The sequence below is a fragment of the Vigna radiata genome, chromosome 7 (genome assembly GCF_000741045.1).
Source record: "Vigna radiata var. radiata cultivar VC1973A chromosome 7, Vradiata_ver6, whole genome shotgun sequence".
NCBI classification, from domain to species: domain Eukaryota; kingdom Viridiplantae; phylum Streptophyta; class Magnoliopsida; order Fabales; family Fabaceae; genus Vigna; species Vigna radiata.
The window spans coordinates 41,507,601-41,527,700 of record NC_028357.1 but is presented as its reverse complement, the minus strand read 5'-3'; the positions used below and the strand labels follow the sequence as shown (position 1 = coordinate 41,527,700).

Below are 20,100 nucleotides of genomic sequence, written 5' to 3'. Positions count from 1 at the left end.
TTTTCCTCTTAGATTAAAGGAGGGTGATTGATGACAAATCCTTCGTTCTTCACTACAAATTAGATTCGTCCTCAAGTCCAGCTATGAACTAACCCCAAGAAGTTTGCTCTGATTCCAACTAAAATCACAGGTAGGTGTTGAATAAAGTTTGAAAGAATTTCGCAATTTAGTGTTAGACACTGTTTATAGGAGTTAGACGGTCTGCACATAGTGTTAAACTCTTAAGGATTTTAATAAAGTGTTTAGAAAGCCAGTAAAAAGATAAGACTTGTCTTTATACAGGTTCACTCCAACTAAGCTATGTCTAGTTCTTCTTTAAACACTCTTAAAGGGTTCCATTATCTTTGGAAAGATGTAGAGTTTAACCACTCCTTGTTTATAATGAGTATAACCACTCTTGGTATAAAAAAAATAGTCCAACTGACTCTAACATGTAACTCTTTATTGGAATTTTTTTATTCAAACAACATGTAGTTGAAGGAGTCAACTTAGTTAAATAAAAATATATTCTTATTCTATTTCTTAGGAGAATTTTATGCATGTTTAGTTAACTAGTTTATGAGTTATTCTCAAATTTGTTACAAATTCTATTTTTATTTTGTAGTATGAATATTTACTGTTTATACTTAATAAAAGATATCAGTTTTTCTTTCATTCTTTTGTTTCTTATACTTTAAAATCCTACAATTGGTAGCAAGAGCAAAAAATATCTTACAGGATCTGTGATATAACCTACAAACACTTACAACCACGAAATAGCCACCACACATAAGATGGAATTTGAAACATCCTTTGCTACCATTTATGTGCCTGTATTTGATGGACTAAACTATCAAACATGGACTGTCAAAATGGAAGCATACATTGATGCTAACAATGTATGGGAAGCAATAGAAATGGACTACGAAGTGTCTCCCTTGCCAAATAATCCTACGGTTGCTCAAATGAAAAGTCATAAAGAAAGGAGGCTTCGAAAGTCCAAAGCCAAATCAATTTTGTTCACAGTTGTGTCTCTAGTCATTTTCAACCGAATAATGACGATGAAAACGACACATGAAATCTGGAAATTTTGAAGGTAGAGTATGAAGGTAGTGAGAGAATAAAAGGAATGCAAGCTTTGAATCTAGTTTGAGAACTTAAGATGTAAAGGATGAAAGATCTAGAGATAATAAAAAATTATGCGAACAAGCTTCTCGGCATTGCAAACAAAATATGTATTATTGGGATTGAGATTCCTGATTCTTGAAAAACTTCTAAAAATTCCGAAAAGATATGAAATCCACATTGACTTCCTAGGAGAACTCAAAAGATCTTTCTACTATTACCTTGACAGAACTTTTGACCCCATTCCAGGTTCTGGAACAAAGAAGACTCATGAGACAAGAAGGTCATATTGAAGGGGCTTTGACAACTAAATTGTTGAAAAAGAAGGGCAAGAAGTTTCAACCACAAAAATGATAGCAAATCCTCTCGTTTTTCCCATAATGTTTTTTTTGTAAGAAAAAAATCATCCACATAGAAGAAGTGTTGGGGCAGGCCAAATGTGAAATGTCATAAATATGGACTATTAGGGCATGTGGAGAAAATATGCAAGTCATAAAAAAAAGAGAATGTACAAGTTGTTGTTGAAAAGGGTGAAGAAGAAGAAGAACCTTTTGTTGCTTCTTGCTTTGCTATTGCAAGATCAACATAAAGTTGGATAATTGATAGTGGTTACACGGACCACATGACTTACGACCAAGAATTATTCAAAGATCTTGATGCAACCTACAAAACAAAAGTCATAATTGGAAATAAAGCAAAAAAAGCAGTGAAGGACAAAGGAACCATCACAATCGAAGGTTGCATAGGTTTGAAATTAATTTGTAATGTTTTATACGTTCTTGAAATTGACCAAAATTTGTTGAGTGTTGGCCAACTTCTAGAGAAAGGCTATATAGTTTTATTTGAAGATAAAAGCTGCATGATTAAAGATTCAAATTATAAAGAATTATTCAAAGTTCAAATGAAAGGCAAGAGCTTTGCCTTGAATTTGATTGATGAAAAGCAATTTGTTGTGCATAAGGTTGAAGACAACATGTTGGTACAAGGGTTACCTAAATTGGAAAGAAATCACCTATATGCGCTGCTTTGCAATATGAAAACAAACAAGGTATCCTTTTCCAAAAGACAAATCTTGGAGAGCAACAAACAAGTTGCAGTTAGTATATACGGATGTTGGAGGGGACACGCAACAAACAAGGTGAAAAGATAGAGAAACCAGAACCTCTCTCAACTAAAGTGGAGTAAAAGCCAAGAAAACAACTACAAGTAGATGAGGAAGTTGCAAAAGATTGTAAGGACATGAAGACTAAACAAAAAATTGTGATCGAGACTTTTAGATGACACGGTTAAGGAAGGAAAAGCTTAGTGTATGTTGTCTTTGAGTCAAGGAAGAAACTATTGAAATTTTGTGACTCAAACAATATATGGTTAAAGAAGTCAAATTAATTAAATAAAAATATATTCTTATCCTATTTCTTAGGAGGATTTTATGCATTGTTTAGTTAATTAATTTAGGAGATATTTTTCAAATTTGTTACAATTATTCTAGATGATAATTTTTATAGATGTTAATTGCATGGCTTGAGAGACCGAAGGTATTGAGGAAACATTTATAACCTTTACAAGAGAAACAATACAACAACAAAATATTATTCATACATTAGGATTTAAAACATTAGAAGTTAATCATAGCTTTTAACATGGTTCATGTAATAGAACGTTCATGGTAGTCTGTTTATGAAATCATTTATGTTCAGAGTAATCTATTGGGATTATGTTAGACTCTTTTCTTTAATATTTAGGATATACATTGTGTTTAAAATATTACTTTAAACATATATAACGTTTAACTCATTATTCTAAATAATAATTTTATAGACTTTATTTCGTTAAACTTCAAAATAAAAAGTTTCTAAGATGATCATATGTTAACATAATCATTTTATACAAAAATAGAAATTAAGATTAACTCAAATTAAGATTAACTCAGTGTTTAAGTAAAATTATACCAAATCTTAATATAAAATAAAAAATACACTGATAATATTTAAAAATCCAACCTCTAATAATAAATTTAAATCATCATACTCTGAAATCTAAATCATCTTCTAAAGGTAGACTCATTTGAAGTTCTTCTGGTTCAGCTGATATTCCCTCCCAAACAGTAATAGAACTTTTGTTGCTAGATGATGCAGAATTTGCTTTTCCCCAAAAATCTTCTAATACTTCGGCATCTCCACTTTCTGTTATTAAATCCTGTTTTTGGGTGCAACTATGAGTTCCCTTGTAAGTTACCTCAAATGTTGTTGGGTCGCCATCTAACCTTTGAACACGTTTTAATGCTGGGCACACTTGTGTGCTCTTATGTGGGCAGCGGTAATATTCTCTGCAGTGCAAAACAGTAGTTGTCAACTTTCAACCTCCGTACGTCTTTCACATTGAAATCCGAGAGACTCTTGATGCTCATATGTCTGTCAAGGTACAAAGCCTTGAAGCGACCAAGATTCATCTTTACTCCATTGGGAACATTTACACCATTAACAAACTTCATGCTATAGTCAAAATCTTTGAATTTTGTCTCTATTTCAGGTGTTACACGGGATATTAGACGCCGCATGTGATGACCAACAACCAACCGGAAATCGAGAGATTTTTCGGCCGGTATGAGTTCCAAGAGATCAGCCTTTGGAACATATATGCTCACCGTTTTCAACTTCTCTAGTCCCAAAATTTCTACCAAGACACTATTAACGTTCTCGCTCCATTGCTCATCTTCAGGGTCGACGTCAAGGCTTAGATAATTCAACTGAGTAAGATTTGATATCACTCCAAGAGGAATTGCCATTGTGTTAGAAATTTGCTTGCCTTTTTTACCACGACTAAGTACATGATGGTATGCATCAAAGCATAGGGCTAAACGTTGCAGGTTGATCAATTTTCCAATGTCTCTTGGCAAATGGGTTATCAAAGTCCCGTCAAGATCAAGCTCTTCAAGATTCTTCAGTTGAAAAATTTGCGGGGATATTTCCATGATGAGATCACAGCTTTTAAGATATAATTTCTTAAGTTGCATCAATTTGGTGAGAGAAGGGGGCAAATCCCTTATACTAGTGTAGGATAAGTCCAAGTGTTGAAGTAGAGGCATCTGGTCGAAAAATGAATCAGGGATATCCAATAAATCAGCATTACCCTGTAACAACAACACTTTGAGTTTGGGGCAGTCTGGTGATTCTGGTAGTTCACATATATTACTGTTAACCAATTCTATCTGAATAAGACTATGCCATTGTCCAATCTCCGTCAATCCTAATGCACCATGCCTTATGATGGAAGGTTTTGAGATGTGTAATGATTTAATTATCTCATAGGTTTCTATTGGCAAATAGATGTCTCCACTTTCAAATTTCAACAAGACAAAACAGTCTAGAAGCTCCTCAAGGTAATATTGTAACTGTCTCTTGTATTCACCAAGCTCTTGTGTGTATCGTAATATATTAGCCCAATAACAAACCAAGATATCATCTCTCACCCCATTTTTAATGTTGTGAACAGGTAAACTGAGTTGGAGGCAAAGCTTTAGTTCATCATCGATGCCTTCCCAAATAATATTTACAAATGCATTGACCATGACTCTGCTAAAGCCAATTCGGTCACAATCTTGATAATCATAGAAAGGATTCGGATTGCTTAATTTGTCAAGTACAAAATCCCAGTATTTATCATCTTTCACATACCTAAGGTGTTTTGCCACAAGGACAATGGCAAGAAGATGGCCATGGCTTTTCTTGACAATTTCCACTGCTATTTTCTGAATTGTCATTGATGAACAGTTGATGCAACTTCCCACATAGGTATAGAAGAGTTTCCATGGCAACATATGATCCTGGGTCCAAATATTCAAATCCATTGTGCATGCAATTCCAAAGTCATCATCCTTCACCGCCTGTGTTGAAGATTCAGTTGTTATCAACACCACCATCCCAGTTGGAAATTGAACTTTTTGGAGGTCCAGCCTTTTGTTGCTATCTGCATCCACTACAATCACCAACAGCCTATTGATCCTCTTCTTTTTGTCAGTGTCTACTGTAGTTAACAAGTCATCACCCTCTGTCGTAGAAATACTTCCCATGATCATATTGATTTCTTCTTGAACTTGAACCTCTGCATCAGTCTCACATGTCAAAGCATTGATCCATACGGCCATCAGAAAATCTTTGTCAATTCCAAACATGTCGTGCTTATCTTCCAAGGCTGTAAGTATTTTGTTCACTACAGATTCTTTTTCAGACGAGTTTCTGGTCAACAATCTTATATAGCGCACACAGTAATCTCCAGAAAACAAAGTTTGAATTAGTTGGTTAACAGCAAGATCAACAATTAGGGGGAGTAGGCCTTCTGGTATTACATCATTATGGCGGTTGAAGAGGGATCTCTCACCAGTTTCTATTTCAGCCATTATTTCCACTGGCATCAATCCTTTCATGCATCCCAGTGCCTTCTCGGTTAGTAGACGACATGGTTTGCAAATCACAGGAAAACCATCACTGGAAAATAACTGATTTTTCCATTCAGGAAATGCACTAATCCAGGATCTTAATACACCGTCCTCTTCTAACTTCACTGGATAAGTCAACACGAGGCTGATAAAATCCCTTAACCTTATCAAACCTCGCAGCTCCTTGTATGAAACTTCATCTCCATCTTTATATTGAACAATATCGTCAAATTTTCCATATCTACTGGATATTGTTTCATTTTGAGAAGTTAAAAACTCACGACCCAAAATACGTGCTGCATATTGAACAAAATCAAAACCTCCATGTCGTGTCCTGAAAATATATATAAAAAAAATGAAGAATATCAAATTATCACCCAAGAAAAGCAAAGCAGAATGTACTTGTACAGTAGAAGTTAATAAAAAGTAGATTTCAATTTTTAAGAATTAACTCCGTCAAAAAATTATAAACATGATTGACTAAGAAATGGTGAAACATATAGAAAGTAAATCGAGATCCATGACGACGCAAGAGCGGAATACTTACACATTTTCCATATTCAAACCCGGGAAACCAGCCACTCGTGTGAGAGCTTCTCTCCATCTCTGCATTTCTTCCATCCTCTGCTTGTGTTCCCTAAATCTTTCTTCGTATTTCGAAAAGACTTGCCCATAACATCCCGTCTGAAATAGTACCTCAGATTGTTGGACACCATGATAAATAGGCAGAAAGTTGGTAGACCATGGAGAAGACTCAACGGCATTTATGATCGCCATTAGTTCACGTAAACAGCAGATTGAGGAAGGGTAGTTCTTGGAAAAGACCACGATATGAAAGCGAGAGCGTTCAATCGCTTGAAACAGGTCGAATGTTGTGGATCCACCTTTAACGAAGACGTGGAAGCCTCTGCTTCTGAGAGGATCAAGAACAAAATCTGTGATGAAGTGGATGTCTTCATCGTGGAAGCTCACAAACGCCGAGGAAGCCATTACAATTGAAAAAGTAGACTTCAGTATTTCGACAGAAAGCAAAATGAGAGAGACCCAAGAGAAAGATAAAAGACCTGCAAAGTCAAAGTCAGTCAGTCCTGAAGAAGCTGCCTACCTTGATTGATGGAGTCCGCAGATTGTGCTTGCGAATGATGTAGACGTGACCTTCTTATTATAGAATTAAGAATGCAGCATCGAAAAGAGAAAATGCTGATCCATTTGGAAAATATCATTTTCCTATCATTTTCCAATAAGGAAATATTTTTTGATAAAATTATTTGAACTAATAAAATTAAATAAAAAATAATAAGTAATTAAAATAGAGAAGAGACATATAAATTATAATAAAATAGAAAAATATAAATTTTTTGGATAGACTTTTTCATAAATATTTTTAAAAAAATTAAGTTAAAATATAAAATTATTGTTTTATCTTGTAATTAAAATTAATATATTACTATTATTATTTAACATTATTATTATTAAATATTATTATATATATTACTATTAGTATTTAATATTATTATATATTATTATTAATATTATTATATTATATGACATATGCATAGGAGTAAGAAATGGGAGACTGATTAAGGAGAGAAACTGATTATAGGAAGGGTATAATTGAATATATGTGGAAATATTAGGGATATTATGAAAAAATATCATTTTATCCTTACAATCTCTTCATTTTGGTTAAATAGTATCCTGCAATTCATTTTTTTTTTTCACAAATCTTTTCAGGTGAAGATTCTCAAATAATTTCGCAAATCTACTTCGATAAATTCATCCACTCAACAAATCTGCACAAACACTCCCTTAATTTGATCTACTTTAGAAAATAAAAATAGAGAAACCAAAAATTAATTCATTTAGAAAAAGACAAGTTCTTTATATGAATTTAGAGCGGTCAAAATGAGTAACTTAGTCTGGCTCAAGTGATTCATTACAGATTGGTCACTTGTTAAGTTAACATAACTCGGTTCATTTATTAGCGAAATGAAAACATTCGAATTCGGTTTGACCTACCACTGATTGGTGGTGAAAGGATTGACACACTGACTCATTTAATTATTTTTTTAAATCCAAAAAAAAAAATTACAAATTGTAATTCAAATCTAAATAAATTTCACTTCAAAATGATGTTAAAAAATGTACCATACAAATCAAATGTAATCCAAAAGCAAGCACAAAGACAAATAAATAAGTTTCTAATATTGATCATTTTCCTGTCACTTATCCATTTATAAAAGTAAAATATTGAATTGATAAATTCATAATATTTTGGACTTTTAAAACATCTTCTTCTTTATTCTCGTCTATAATACAGTAAAGAAAGTATTACATAAGGATATTGAAACACAAAATAATAAATAATTAAATTAAATACCAACCCGACTCACCACAGGTTCAACCTCGATGAGTTGGACTATAAGTAGGTCGGATTGAAAATATACCCATATAAAAAATTTGCATTTTTTATAAATCCAACTCAACTCGAACTTATGATACCATCTTGGCCCACTAATTCTAACTCATTTTAACTGTATTTACCTTTTTAAAAAGAAAATATGTGATGTTGATGAAAGTTACACATAATTTATTATATTTTAAATATAATCAATTATATTTTTATTTTTGCATAACATCTAAAATACATTATATACTATTTATAATTTTTTTATTAATTATTAATATTTAACTAATGTGTGCATTTATATTTTGTAAAAAAAATTATTATTCTATATATGATTTTTTAACACTTTATATTATTTTTTAAAAATGCTTTACTTTTATTTTCAATTTTATTTTTATAATTACTTTTCATTTTAAATTATTTTACAGATTTCATTATTTTATTACATAAATAAAGTCAATTACAAACATTTTATTCATTTCTCTGTCTTATTTTTCAATCTAAAGAACTTTATTTTTCATTCTCTTTTTTTCTTCATTCTATTTTATTAAGATTCAACTTTTAGAAAATTAATTTAATATGTATTTTTTGTCTAGGAAGAGACATATGTGTATTTGAATAGACCGATTTGGTTTTGACAGTAGTATATAAATGAAGTTTCTTTCTGTATGTATTTACTCTTTTCAAATTTCTGAAGTTCTTTTCTCCTCCTTTTCTCTACAATTATCTTCATTCTCTTTATAATTCTTCTTCTTAAGATGGTTATGTATTGTGTATGCATTGATATAGGGGTTCTGTATTAGAAATTATTCTGACACTATTAATAACTTCTAATCTAAAGTAAAAAATGATGGTTATGTCGTGAAGAGTAACATAAGTTCTTTAGTCTGATGGTAATGTATTGACCATAGATGTTTGAGGGATTAATCTTTGTGTATGGTAGTATATATAGGCGAGTTGTTTCACCATCAGTGCAGGACTTCTAGAAGTTTGATATTAATATATGTATTTAAAGTAAATAGTTGGATGTTTATGAATTGTGAGTTTTTGATTAATAATTATAATTTGATATTTATAAATATTACATCTGGATTCTTTGGTAAAAATAGCTTACGTTTTTTTCTATGTTTTATGTCTGTTTGTTTTTCTGTTTGCAATTATGATCTTTATGATATTAGCAAATGAATTTTTTTTTTTGGATCAAGTAATAGGAGATGGAGATGAAGTATAAGCTTAGATTATGATTTTATTTTTAGTTGGTTCGGTATATATTTATATGTATATGTCTTTTTGACAAATTTCATGTTGTATTTTAATTCTTAAATATAAAAGAATTTGTTGAACTTTCCTATCATGTATATATTTTATTATTATAGTTATATTTAGATAACTCTAAATGTCTCATATAAACATTACTTTTTAACTATTTTAGTTTTTTAAATATGTCATATTCTTATCATAACGTTAATGCTATTAAAAATTTAGGATATTATAAGACTACACTTAGCCAATAAATTCGCATATAAAGAGCGTTAGATAGAGTGTTGTAAACATGTTTCTAATCTCAATTTAAATTATTTTTATTTTTCTACACTATATAACTGTATGATTTAAATTACTTTTTTGTTAATTGAAAAGCTTTGAGGAAGAATGTCCTTGAATGGAGATTTAATGTTTCTGGGAAGCAATATGCATTTTATAATATATAAATTTAGATAATGATATTTAATCAACATTTTTTTGACAACATTTGAACATTGATTACGTGTCAATCTGTGATTGGTCGTAAAATAACACTATTATGAAATAATTTACAACCAATCACATATTGACACGTAATCAATATTAAAAAAAAATGATGTCTAAATATCATTTTCCAATTTGATGGTTTTCAAAATAGTTTTATTAGGATTAAAAGTGAGATATGATCGTTTGTTTTCATTTCTTCCATGTCCGGGTGTCATGTTCTTCTACGTCAATGTTGAACTTTTATCCAATACGTGGATGCTCCCATTAAGAACTTCTAGCCAAAAACATTTTAGAATAGATTTTGTTCACAAAAATCATGTTCAATATTGTATGATTATTCCTTTCAAATACTTCATTCTATTGTGTCGTATAAGTAGAAGTAGATTGTCCTGTAGTTTAATTCACAGAAGTATTCCTGCTTCCAATGCTTCTTTTCAGTTCTCTAGCCAAGTCCATTTTTCATACCACCACGTTTTCATGCAATGCAATTCGAAACTCGAGAATCTTTTCATTCACCACAGCCACCAATGGTTTTCCTTCTACTTCATCTATCTCCACAAATCCTTTCACCATCATCAAATCACACAAGCATATACTCTTTCACTACCTCAATAATCGAACTTTAGACCAAGCTCGTGCCTTTTTCGATCAAATCCCTTCCCCCCATGTTTCCCTCTACACCATAATGCTCCATGCTTACGCTAGCAACCACAGACTCTACGAAGCTATTGACCTTTTTCGTCAGATTCCCTTCAAGGACGTCGTTTCCTGGAACTCCATGATTAAGGGGTGTCTACATTGCGGCGATATTGTCACCGCAAGGAAGTTGTTCGACGAAATGCCGCACAGAACTGTTGTGTCGTGGACCACCCTCGTCGATGGGTTACTGCGCTTGGGAGTTGTCGAGGAGGCTGAAGCCTTGTTCTGGGCAATGGACCCTGTGGACAGGGATGTGGCTGCGTGGAATGCAATGATTCATGGGTATTGTGGTAATGGTAGAGTTGATGAAGCTTTGCGATTGTTCCGCCAAATGCCTTCTAAGGATGTGATTTCTTGGAGTTGTATCATTGCTGGGCTTGATCACAATGGGGAGAGTGAACAAGCATTGGTTGTTTTTCGCGACATGGTGGCGTCGGGTGTGTGTCCATCTTCTGTTACCTTGGTTTGTGGGCTGTCTGCTGCTGCTAAGATACTGGCTTTTCACGTGGGGATTCAAATTCATTGCTCTGCGCTCAAGCTGGGTGACTACCGTTTTGATGAATTTGTTTCTGCTTCACTGGTTACGTTTTATAGCTGTTGCAAACAGATAGAATCTGCGTGCTGGGTTTTTTGTGAGGCACTTTGTAAGAATGTGGTGGTTTGGACAGCTCTATTGACGGGGTATGGTTTCAATGATAAGCATCTAGAGGCGTTGGAGGTGTTTAGAGAAATGATGAGAATTGGTGTGATTCCCAATGAGTCTTCCTTCACCAGTGCTTTGAATTCTTGTTGTGGATTGGAGGATCTTGAGAGGGGTCAAGTGATCCACGCTGAGGTGGTTAAGATGGGTTTGGAAAGTGGTGGATATGTGGGAGGTTCTCTTGTTGTTATGTATAGTAAATGTGGTTGTGTCAGTGATGCAGTTTCTGTGTTTAAGGAGATTAATGAGAAGAGTGTTGTCTCATGGAACACGGTCATTGTTGGTTGTGCACAGCATGGATGTGGCATGTGGGTTCTAGCATTCTTTAATCAAATGCTGCGTCAAAGAGTTGACCCAGATGGAATCACATTAACCGGTTTGCTTTCTGCCTGTAGTCGCTCTGGTATGTTACAGAAAGCAAGGTGCATCTTCAGATACTTTGGCCAGGAAAGGTCAGTTACACTTACGATTGAACACTATGCAAGCATGGTGGATGTGCTTGGCCGGTGTGGAGAGCTTGAGGAAGCAGAAGCACTGGTGATGAGCATGCCAATGAAAGCAAATTCAATGGTATGGCTGGCTTTACTGAGTGCGTGCAGGAAGCACTCTAATTTAGATGTAGCTGAAAGAGCTGCAAATCGGATATTTGAAATGGAACCTGATTGTAGTGCTGCGTATGTATTGCTATCAAACTTGTATGCTTCTTCGAGCAGATGGGCTGAAGTAGCTTTGATACGTAAAAAGATGAAACATAATGGAGTTGTGAAACAACCAGGATCCAGTTGGCTAACCTTAAAAGGAAAAAAGCACAAATTTCTCTCTGCAGATAGATCACATCCTCTTACTGAGAAAATTTATCAAAAGCTAGAGTGGTTAGGAGTGAAGTTAAAAGAATTAGGTTATGTTCCAGATCAACAATTCGCTTTGCATGATGTGGAAACTGAGCAAAAAGAAGAAATGCTGTCTTACCATAGTGAAAGGCTTGCGATTGCATTTGCGCTGCTTAGCACTGTGGAAGGAAGTACAATAACAATCATGAAAAATCTACGTGTGTGTGGCGATTGTCATTCTGCAATAAAGCTTATGACCCACATTGTTGACCGTGAGATTGTAGTACGAGATTCTAGCCGCTTTCATCATTTTAAGAATGGCATATGTTCTTGTGGAGATTATTGGTAGGACATTGTTCGTTAAAAAGAGTCTAATTTATTAACCACACGGCATCACAGTTCTTAAAAACCGGGGAAGGAAAAACTATGAATGTGAGTAAATTATTTGTTTGCTCTGCACTACAGATCCTTAGTAAAGATAACGAAGGGGGAAGAGAAAATGTGAGCAAATGAAATGAGTATCGTAGTTGAAGTCCACACAATCATGAAGGGAAAGTAAAGGACAATAAAAGTTGTCCTATGAGCTTTGACTGAAAATATTGATATGTTTTTTTTAATTGAAAAAGAAGACTTCAACTAAATCTTTGATAACAATAAGTGATACTGAATTCACCTTACTTATAAAAGAAAACATCTTTGTCCCTTTAAGTTATGCCTTTTAGGAGCATGTGCCAGGAAGGACCTTGAACAACACCCAACCTTGCAAGTTTGTGAAAGTTAACTTTAGAACAAAGTTGACATTGATTTCATCCGTTCGAGGTCTTTTCGTGGGAAGTGTCTACCTTTTCCCTTTATGCGATATCGATCACTATAGAGGTGTTCATATGAGCTGCACATGACTTTTGTAAGAATCTCTATAATTGATTTTCTCTTGGAACAGTGTACACTGTGATGGTGATATTTAGTGATCAATAACGTGAATCTTTGCATATATATTATGGTAGCGTTACATAGGGTGCTGTAGTAGTTTTTTCTAAGTTATTTTGAAATATTCATGGCTTTTCTATAATGGCAAATAGTTTTCATATCCTCTTTTTGTGTATCTTCCTTTTCCACCTCCATGGCTAGTCTAACTGAAAGTATCCCAATATGAAACAACTTCCTGGACCTTCCCATCAAATGAACAAGATCAACATTTACAATTTTGGTCATTTTTGGTGCCATATGATTCTACCCTTGAATAACAAACTATGCATAAAAGCAAACAGATAATTAGCGTGACAAAGATGCTTGGATGTTGAGATTCCTTACCTGAAATCTCAGATTTTCATGGCCTTTTTCTTGATTTTGTCATCATAGAGTTCCACCTATTGCAACACTTTCAGTCAATAAAAATTAGACAACTTTTAGGATCTATTGTTGTTATAACTTAAAAGCAAGCCAATCTCTAATTTTGAGTATCTAAATAGTACATAGGGAGAGCAAAACTCTTCAAATTTTGCAAATCATTCCCAATCCGAGGTGGCTATTGTTTCATTTCTTTCCATAGTTTGCTTTGATTTTCACTATTAGGCGGCATGCATTTCATGTTGATTTAGGCTTAGTTTCATGCATAATTTTTCAATTTCTCTTTTTGCGACATCCTCATGGTTTTAGTCTTCTTTTTGGTTTAAAGGAAATACTTAAAAAAAAAAAAACGAGTTTAAATATCATGTTGGACGAGTTCATTTCTTCTCCACGAGAAATTAAGTCAAATTATATAAATAGAATAAATTTCTCTTTATAAAATTGAATTAAATTTAAAATCATTTAAATATGTGATTACATATGTTTATCTTAAGATTTGTTTATGTCATGCTTTGTATAATAGAAGTTAAAACACCTCTTCATAAGGAAATTTATTATAATTTGACTTTGATATGTTGATAAAATTATTTTATACTATCAAATCAACATATTAAATATTATTAAGTTAGATTTAAGTTTTGAAATAATTATTATAAAGTGGTTAATTTTAATTCTATTAAAGCTCATGATTAAATGATAATACAAAAAATCTTTGCATTAATGTATGGCAATTAAAATTTTGTTTTCTTAACCTTAAATCTTTCCCCCTTCACTTTTCTTCTCCTTTAAAACAATGGAAATTGACATTTTCTATCTTATCCTAAAGAAACGCAGATTTAACATACTTACATGTTCTTTGGTAAAAAAATAAAATAAAAATTGTTTATCAGTTTCTTAATTCGTACATTAAGACTATAATTTATTGGTGAAAAGTATGAAATGAAATAATAATATATTCTTCTGTTTGGATGGCAGTATAACTTATTTTATCCTCCATTGTTTATTTTTATATTTCCTTAAATTATTTTTTCATTTTTTTCCATCATTCCAACTCACTAATACAATCCAGAGTGGATTAATTAAAAATGATTGAGATTAAGCAAAATTAATCTTTTTTAAACATGCAGTGACAGTTAATTAACTACAATAAGAAAACAATTGTATGAACGTTGGTGGATGCCAACAAATTTTGACATGAAATGATGAAAAAACATATCACAAACCTTCCTTATATCTCATTCTCTCTTGTGGATTTCAAATTCACCTCTTTCGATTCATTCATTCACAGCTATTTTTATTCTCTTCTTCTTTTTTCTCTGTAATCTATCTTTGCACTCTCAATTATTAGTTTTTCTCTCTTCTTTTCATTTTCTCGCTTTCTCTCGTGTCACCTCAAGAACATAATTCCTTTAGTGCAAACGTTCGTATTAGTCTTTCAAAAAAAATCTGAACACCCAGAAATCCGACATTTTTTCACCCTTTGACGACCATTTGCAATCGTTGTAACGGAGGATATATCAAATTTAAGGTTGCTGATAAAATTTTGTTGTGGCTCCGGTTTCGGTACTTTTTTCATGAACATTATTATTAATTTTTTTGTTGAACTTTTGGGGGTTTCTTCACTTGAAAAATGAAAAATGAGGTAACAGATTACCCCCATTGTTATCGTTTATTTATTTGTTTATTTCATGCGAATGAATGATTTACGTAAATGCTTGCAAAAATCTAATTATAATGTAAGATGTCTGCATATAATACCAAAATTTGCTTCTTTTCTAATTCTTCTTGCTTTTGGTGCTTGATCTTTCTATCTTCCCCTCCTTTCTCCTGAAGATTAATGTGAGGGGTAATTCTGTTGATGACGTTAATTATTCAAATACTGGTTTTTATTTAAAATTATTTTGGGGGGAATTAGGGAACTAAATATTACTTTAGAAGAAAGTCGTGTTATAATAGGATTTCGTGTGGCTTTTGTTTTGTGAGTCTATAACGAGATCTTTCTTTCTTTCTTTCTTTCAGGTTCTTTATTAGCTTGGCTGTTATTACAGGAGTTTCAGTTTGAACTATTGCTGGCTTTAAAGGTGGCAATGAGTGATAATCGGTCAGAACTTGGAAGGCCTGCCTCAAGTATGCAATGATTCTTAATTTTATGCTCTCGTGTGTTTAACTGTTTTATCTTTATTAAAGTCCATATAAACTTAAGTTTATATGTATTATATAAGCATAAGAAAAACTAACAGAAAAAAGATATTTTGATCCATTATAATAATAATAATAATAATAATAATAATAATAATAATAATATGAATGGATGATTGATGAGTTAGATGAAGTTGTAATCTGGTTGCATATTTAGCTAGGATTGTTGATTTAAGAAAAGCAAAAACAAAACTGGAACGGATACAAAGTTTTACAAATACAAATAATCTAAATGCAGTTTGAATACCAAGCTTATGCCTGTCCTCTTTTTTCAAATCCTTGATGCAAAATAAGCCTTTAAATAAATAGCCTTTTAGGTTGGACAAAGAAGAAAAACGAACAGGCTTATTTCTTATAATAGATTGAACTCAAGCTTCTTTTATGTTTGAAACATGGCTTCTTCGAAGAGAAACATCATAAATATTTGATACCAATGAATTATGAACAAATCTGTATAGGAGAACAAAACAAACTCAGTTATTCTTATTTCAACGTCTAACTGTGAAAGTAAAGTTATTTTCTTGAGAAGTTGAACGATTGGCAGGTCTCTTACAGGTAAAAGAAGGTTGAAGGATTTATTGCTTCAAAAAGATAATCGTTTTTGTGCTGATTGTAATGCTCCAGATCCTCAATGGGCGTAAGTATATTCACCTATGCACTTTTTTTCTTTTAGTTTTAGTGGTTTATGGTCATGATCACTGATTATAATACTCAAAACTGGAGTCTGAATGTTGACTATTTTCTGGAAGGATTTATTAAGATCCTTGTGACCAAGTTATAAGTTATAAGAAACTAACTACATTAATTTTGCTAAAATAGAAAATTGTGGGATGCGTATTACCTCCTAATTGTGAATCATTTTTCTAATTGCTTCTTCAGATCAGCGAATATTGGAGTTTTTATATGCTTAAAATGCTGTGGTGTGCACAGAAGTCTTGGTGCTCATGTATCAAAGGTAAACTATTTCTATCTGTAATAATAAGAAGTGAGAAATGAATCTCTGTAAATCTTGACTAAGAAGTAAACTTCCTATTTTGATGACGTGCCTAAGCCACTGAGGCAAGGTGCAAGAAGGTTTTTTTTTAATCATTATCATGCCTTGCTTGTCTTTCAATGAGTTGTGTCTATCTAGTTAATACTGTAAAGAACTAATTTATCTGGCCATGCATCAAAGCCTCAGAACATTTTGTTTTTACTTTCAGGTTTTGTCCGTGACATTGGATGAATGGTCAGATGAGGAAATAAATGGAATGGTTGAAGTTGGAGGAAACTCTGCTGCTAATTCAATTTATGAGGCTTATATTTCAAAAGGATCTGTAAAACCTGGACCAGATGCCAGTCATGAGCAGCGCAAAAATTTCATCCGGTTAGATAGTTTTTCATCTACACTTTAAACTATACATCTGGGTTTAAATCCTTTTTTGGTCTCTAAGTTAAGTTCTGATGTTCAATTTAGTTCCCGCTTTTAAAATTGTCAACCTTTAGACTGATTTGATACATTTTTCATATCATAGGGATTAAAGGTTAAAGGTTGACATTTTTAAAAGCGGGGACTAAACTGAACATCAGAACTCCAAAAAAGGGTTTAAACCATGTATTTATTATTCTTAGCATCATTTTGCTAGTTTTATAAATTTATGATATTTATGGTCACCACAAAGTGGGTAAATATTTTAGGCTACTTTAGATGATATTGATATGAACGTCTGTGCTCTCTCTTTCTCATGGTTTTTTTTTTTTTTTTTGCTGAATCGTTTATTTTCAAGATTACGTTATTTTCTGCTACTATTTCTAGTTGCAGTTCATTGTCCTAGGTTGATACCAATATTGGGGTTGGGATATTGCTCATTGTAGCATCATCAACGATACCAATATTTTTTTATTCAAAATCTATGATACCAAAATCATCGTTGTTCAAGTTAAGAATGGCATTTTAGCTGTTGCTATTTTTACTTCAGGTCGAAGTATGAACGTCAAGAATTTTTGAAACCCAGTTTGCGCATTAAGTCGGGAAGAATGAATCCCCCATCAAATATTTCCAGAGGGATTATGGATGGGATTATGGATAATTTTCGAAGTATTAGCGGTTCGCGTGAGGTGATTATATTTCATATTTTATTTCCTTTGATTGGAGGAGTTCTGTTTGTTTGTTGACCATATTTTGTGTTAGCATATCAATGTAAAAACTACATTTCCACTNACTTAAATTGATGTNATACTCAGATGAAAGCTTTCTAATTGGANTGGTTTTCCTTGGATGTTTGACTGATATTTATGGTCATGACAGGAAGGAAAGGAAGGATTTATTGGAAATTTGAAGGTAAAAGTGATCAAAGGCACAGATTTAGCTATCAGAGATATGATGACCAGTGATCCATATGTTATCTTCACACTTGGCCAACAGGTTGGTTGTTCTCAGTTCTCAATGGCATATATGCTTGAGAAACTTTTCTTTGTTTTATTTTTAATTTTTAATTGAAGATTGCTAGACATTGATAACTTTCTTTCTGAATTGGCTTTTTGGTGCTACATCTTCAGACTGTTCAGACAACTGTAATAAAGAGTAATTTGAATCCAGTCTGGAATGAAGAACTTATGCTGTCTGTTACTCGGCCATTTGGATTATTGAATTTGGTAAGATTGAATTTCATCTTGTCTTTGTTAAAAAATGGAACAAATTCTGTGTCTATTCTACATTTCTTCCATATGCATCCAAATCACTTGAGCTTCCTTCTTCCCAATTCCTCAACAAATCCAAAATACACTGATGTTGGTACTTTAAAAATCTTTTTAATATATTTTAAAATATCAAAATCAATGTTTAGTAGTGTATTTTGAAATCAAAGCACAGAAAAACCCAGTAGAAAATCCAAATTCTCAACAATGCATGATTCTTTTTTGGTTGTATAACCAAATCCATATGTTACCTCAACCAAACCCTACTCAAAGGTTCCTTCTCTCTTACACCCTTTGTCTACAATGGAAATCAAATACTACATTCCCCAACCATCCTCTAATGGGACTGACTATAGTTTGGAGTAAGTAGCCACCCGTTTGGGTTATCTTATTTGGATCTGAATGTGTGATGCTTCTAGCTGTCTTTATGTGTGTATGTGTTATGGTATGAAGATATAAAAACATGGGAAATTGTCATAACCGCTGGTTACATTGCATTGCAGAAGGTATTTGATTATGACTTATTTTCATCTGATGATATAATGGGGGAAGCAGACATTGATCTTCATCCCCTGATTACATCTGCAATGGCNTATGGAGATCCTAGCATGTTTGATGATATGCAGATAGGAATATGGATGAAATCTCAGGACAATGCGCTTATAGATGATAGCGAAGTCAAAATTGTTGGTGGAAAAGTTAAACAGGAGATATTAATCAAGCTCCAGAACGTTGAATCTGGAGAATTAGAGTTAGCACTTGAGTGGATGCCATTAGAGTCTTGATCATTGGGTAAATTACTTTTAAGTAAACTTTCCCTTTTCTTACAAAGATTTTTCTTTTCTAATTTTGAGCTGCATTTGGCCATGACAAATAAATAAACAATTTGTGTTCATTTCTCTAGTTTTTACAACTAAATTATTGAACTACACCTAATAAAGCTAGAATGGATTTTAGCTGCATGTCAGTTTCCATGTCTCTGTTTCAATACAAAAATGCATTCTTAAAAAGACCATGATATATTTGAGCTTAGATATATCTACTACTACCCTTTAAGTTTACAAGAATGATCACTATAAAATTTGTGTGAAAAAATTTATTTGTTAATTTTTATTCCATGTTTCATTTTGAGCGAAATGTGACAAGTATTCCCATTTTTTGCATAACCCGGTGTTGTTTAGTAACTTCATGTTTTACAATAGTAGTCATTTATGATTTTTTTTTAAATGATCAAGAAAATATTTGAATATCTATAATTTCAAGAAAATATATAAATATTTAACTAGACAACACTTTCATTTTATTAACATTTTCTCTACTTGGTGCAATAATACTGTAGAGTTAAATAGAAAAATGAATGACAAAAAAGGATAATTACTTGACCAATAGTATTGTTTGAACAGCATTAATTGCCAGAATAACCTAATTTTCCAAGATTTTGTTGATTTGAAATTTGACTAACTGTATGAGTTAGTCAATATTAGATCTTAGATGCTCAAAAGGTTCAATTGTTGTAAGATGCATATTGTGTCCATAAAAAAACAGTTTATCAGATTAATTAAAAAATAATCATTATAACGGATAAGCATTTTTTTTATTTTTTATATTAAAAAACTTTTTTTTTGGTCAGAAAACTTAAAGAAAGTGACTATTTCTTCAAATTTTGAGGACACAATTTAAGTTGATAATTCATTTTACATATTTTGTATCAATTGATGTTTTATGTGCATTTCCTCTTCATTACAGGAAACGCTAATCTAGAACTGAACGAAGCATTCTTGGATTTGGATTGAAAGGAAACAATTTTGAATTGATCAATAACAGTACGGCGCGTCAGAAAGAGGAAGAAGAAATTTTGGAATATGTTCCTGTGATTTGTACACACATTTTATAATTATTATTTTGTATTTTTTTATCTTAATAATATTTATAAAAGTAATATTTAACAAAGAAG

The 20,100-nt window shown here is 32.4% G+C and overlaps 3 protein-coding genes across 3 annotated transcripts; 2 read left to right on the top strand and 1 right to left on the bottom strand.

The window, feature by feature from the left end:
• Positions 1 to 3,034: 3,034 nt before the first annotated feature.
• LOC106766455 lies at positions 3,035 to 6,649 on the bottom strand. The gene is made up of 2 exons (XM_014651183.2): positions 6,087 to 6,649; positions 3,035 to 5,873 (listed from the first exon to the last, which is right to left on the bottom strand). The coding sequence occupies exons 1-2, from the start codon at positions 6,527 to 6,529 to the stop codon at positions 3,407 to 3,409; spliced, it is 2,910 nt and encodes a 969-aa protein (XP_014506669.1). The 5' UTR covers positions 6,530 to 6,649; the 3' UTR covers positions 3,035 to 3,406.
• Positions 6,650 to 9,913: 3,264 nt separating this feature from the next.
• Positions 9,914 to 12,933, top strand: LOC106766454 (pentatricopeptide repeat-containing protein At5g46460, mitochondrial). The gene has a single exon (XM_014651182.2). It carries the CDS (start codon positions 10,120 to 10,122, stop codon positions 12,271 to 12,273), a length of 2,154 nt encoding a protein of 717 aa, XP_014506668.1. The 5' UTR covers positions 9,914 to 10,119; the 3' UTR covers positions 12,274 to 12,933.
• A 2,065-nt stretch (positions 12,934 to 14,998) lies between these two features.
• On the top strand, positions 14,999 to 19,987 carry LOC106767909 (ADP-ribosylation factor GTPase-activating protein AGD12-like). The gene is made up of 9 exons (XM_014652873.2): positions 14,999 to 15,398; positions 16,026 to 16,107; positions 16,350 to 16,425; positions 16,673 to 16,836; positions 17,429 to 17,567; positions 17,758 to 17,874; positions 18,009 to 18,104; positions 18,650 to 18,938; positions 19,893 to 19,987. Exons 1-8 carry the CDS (start codon positions 15,359 to 15,361, stop codon positions 18,929 to 18,931), a joined length of 996 nt encoding a protein of 331 aa, XP_014508359.1. The 5' UTR covers positions 14,999 to 15,358; the 3' UTR covers positions 18,932 to 18,938; positions 19,893 to 19,987.
• The last annotated feature ends 113 nt before the right edge of the window (positions 19,988 to 20,100 follow it).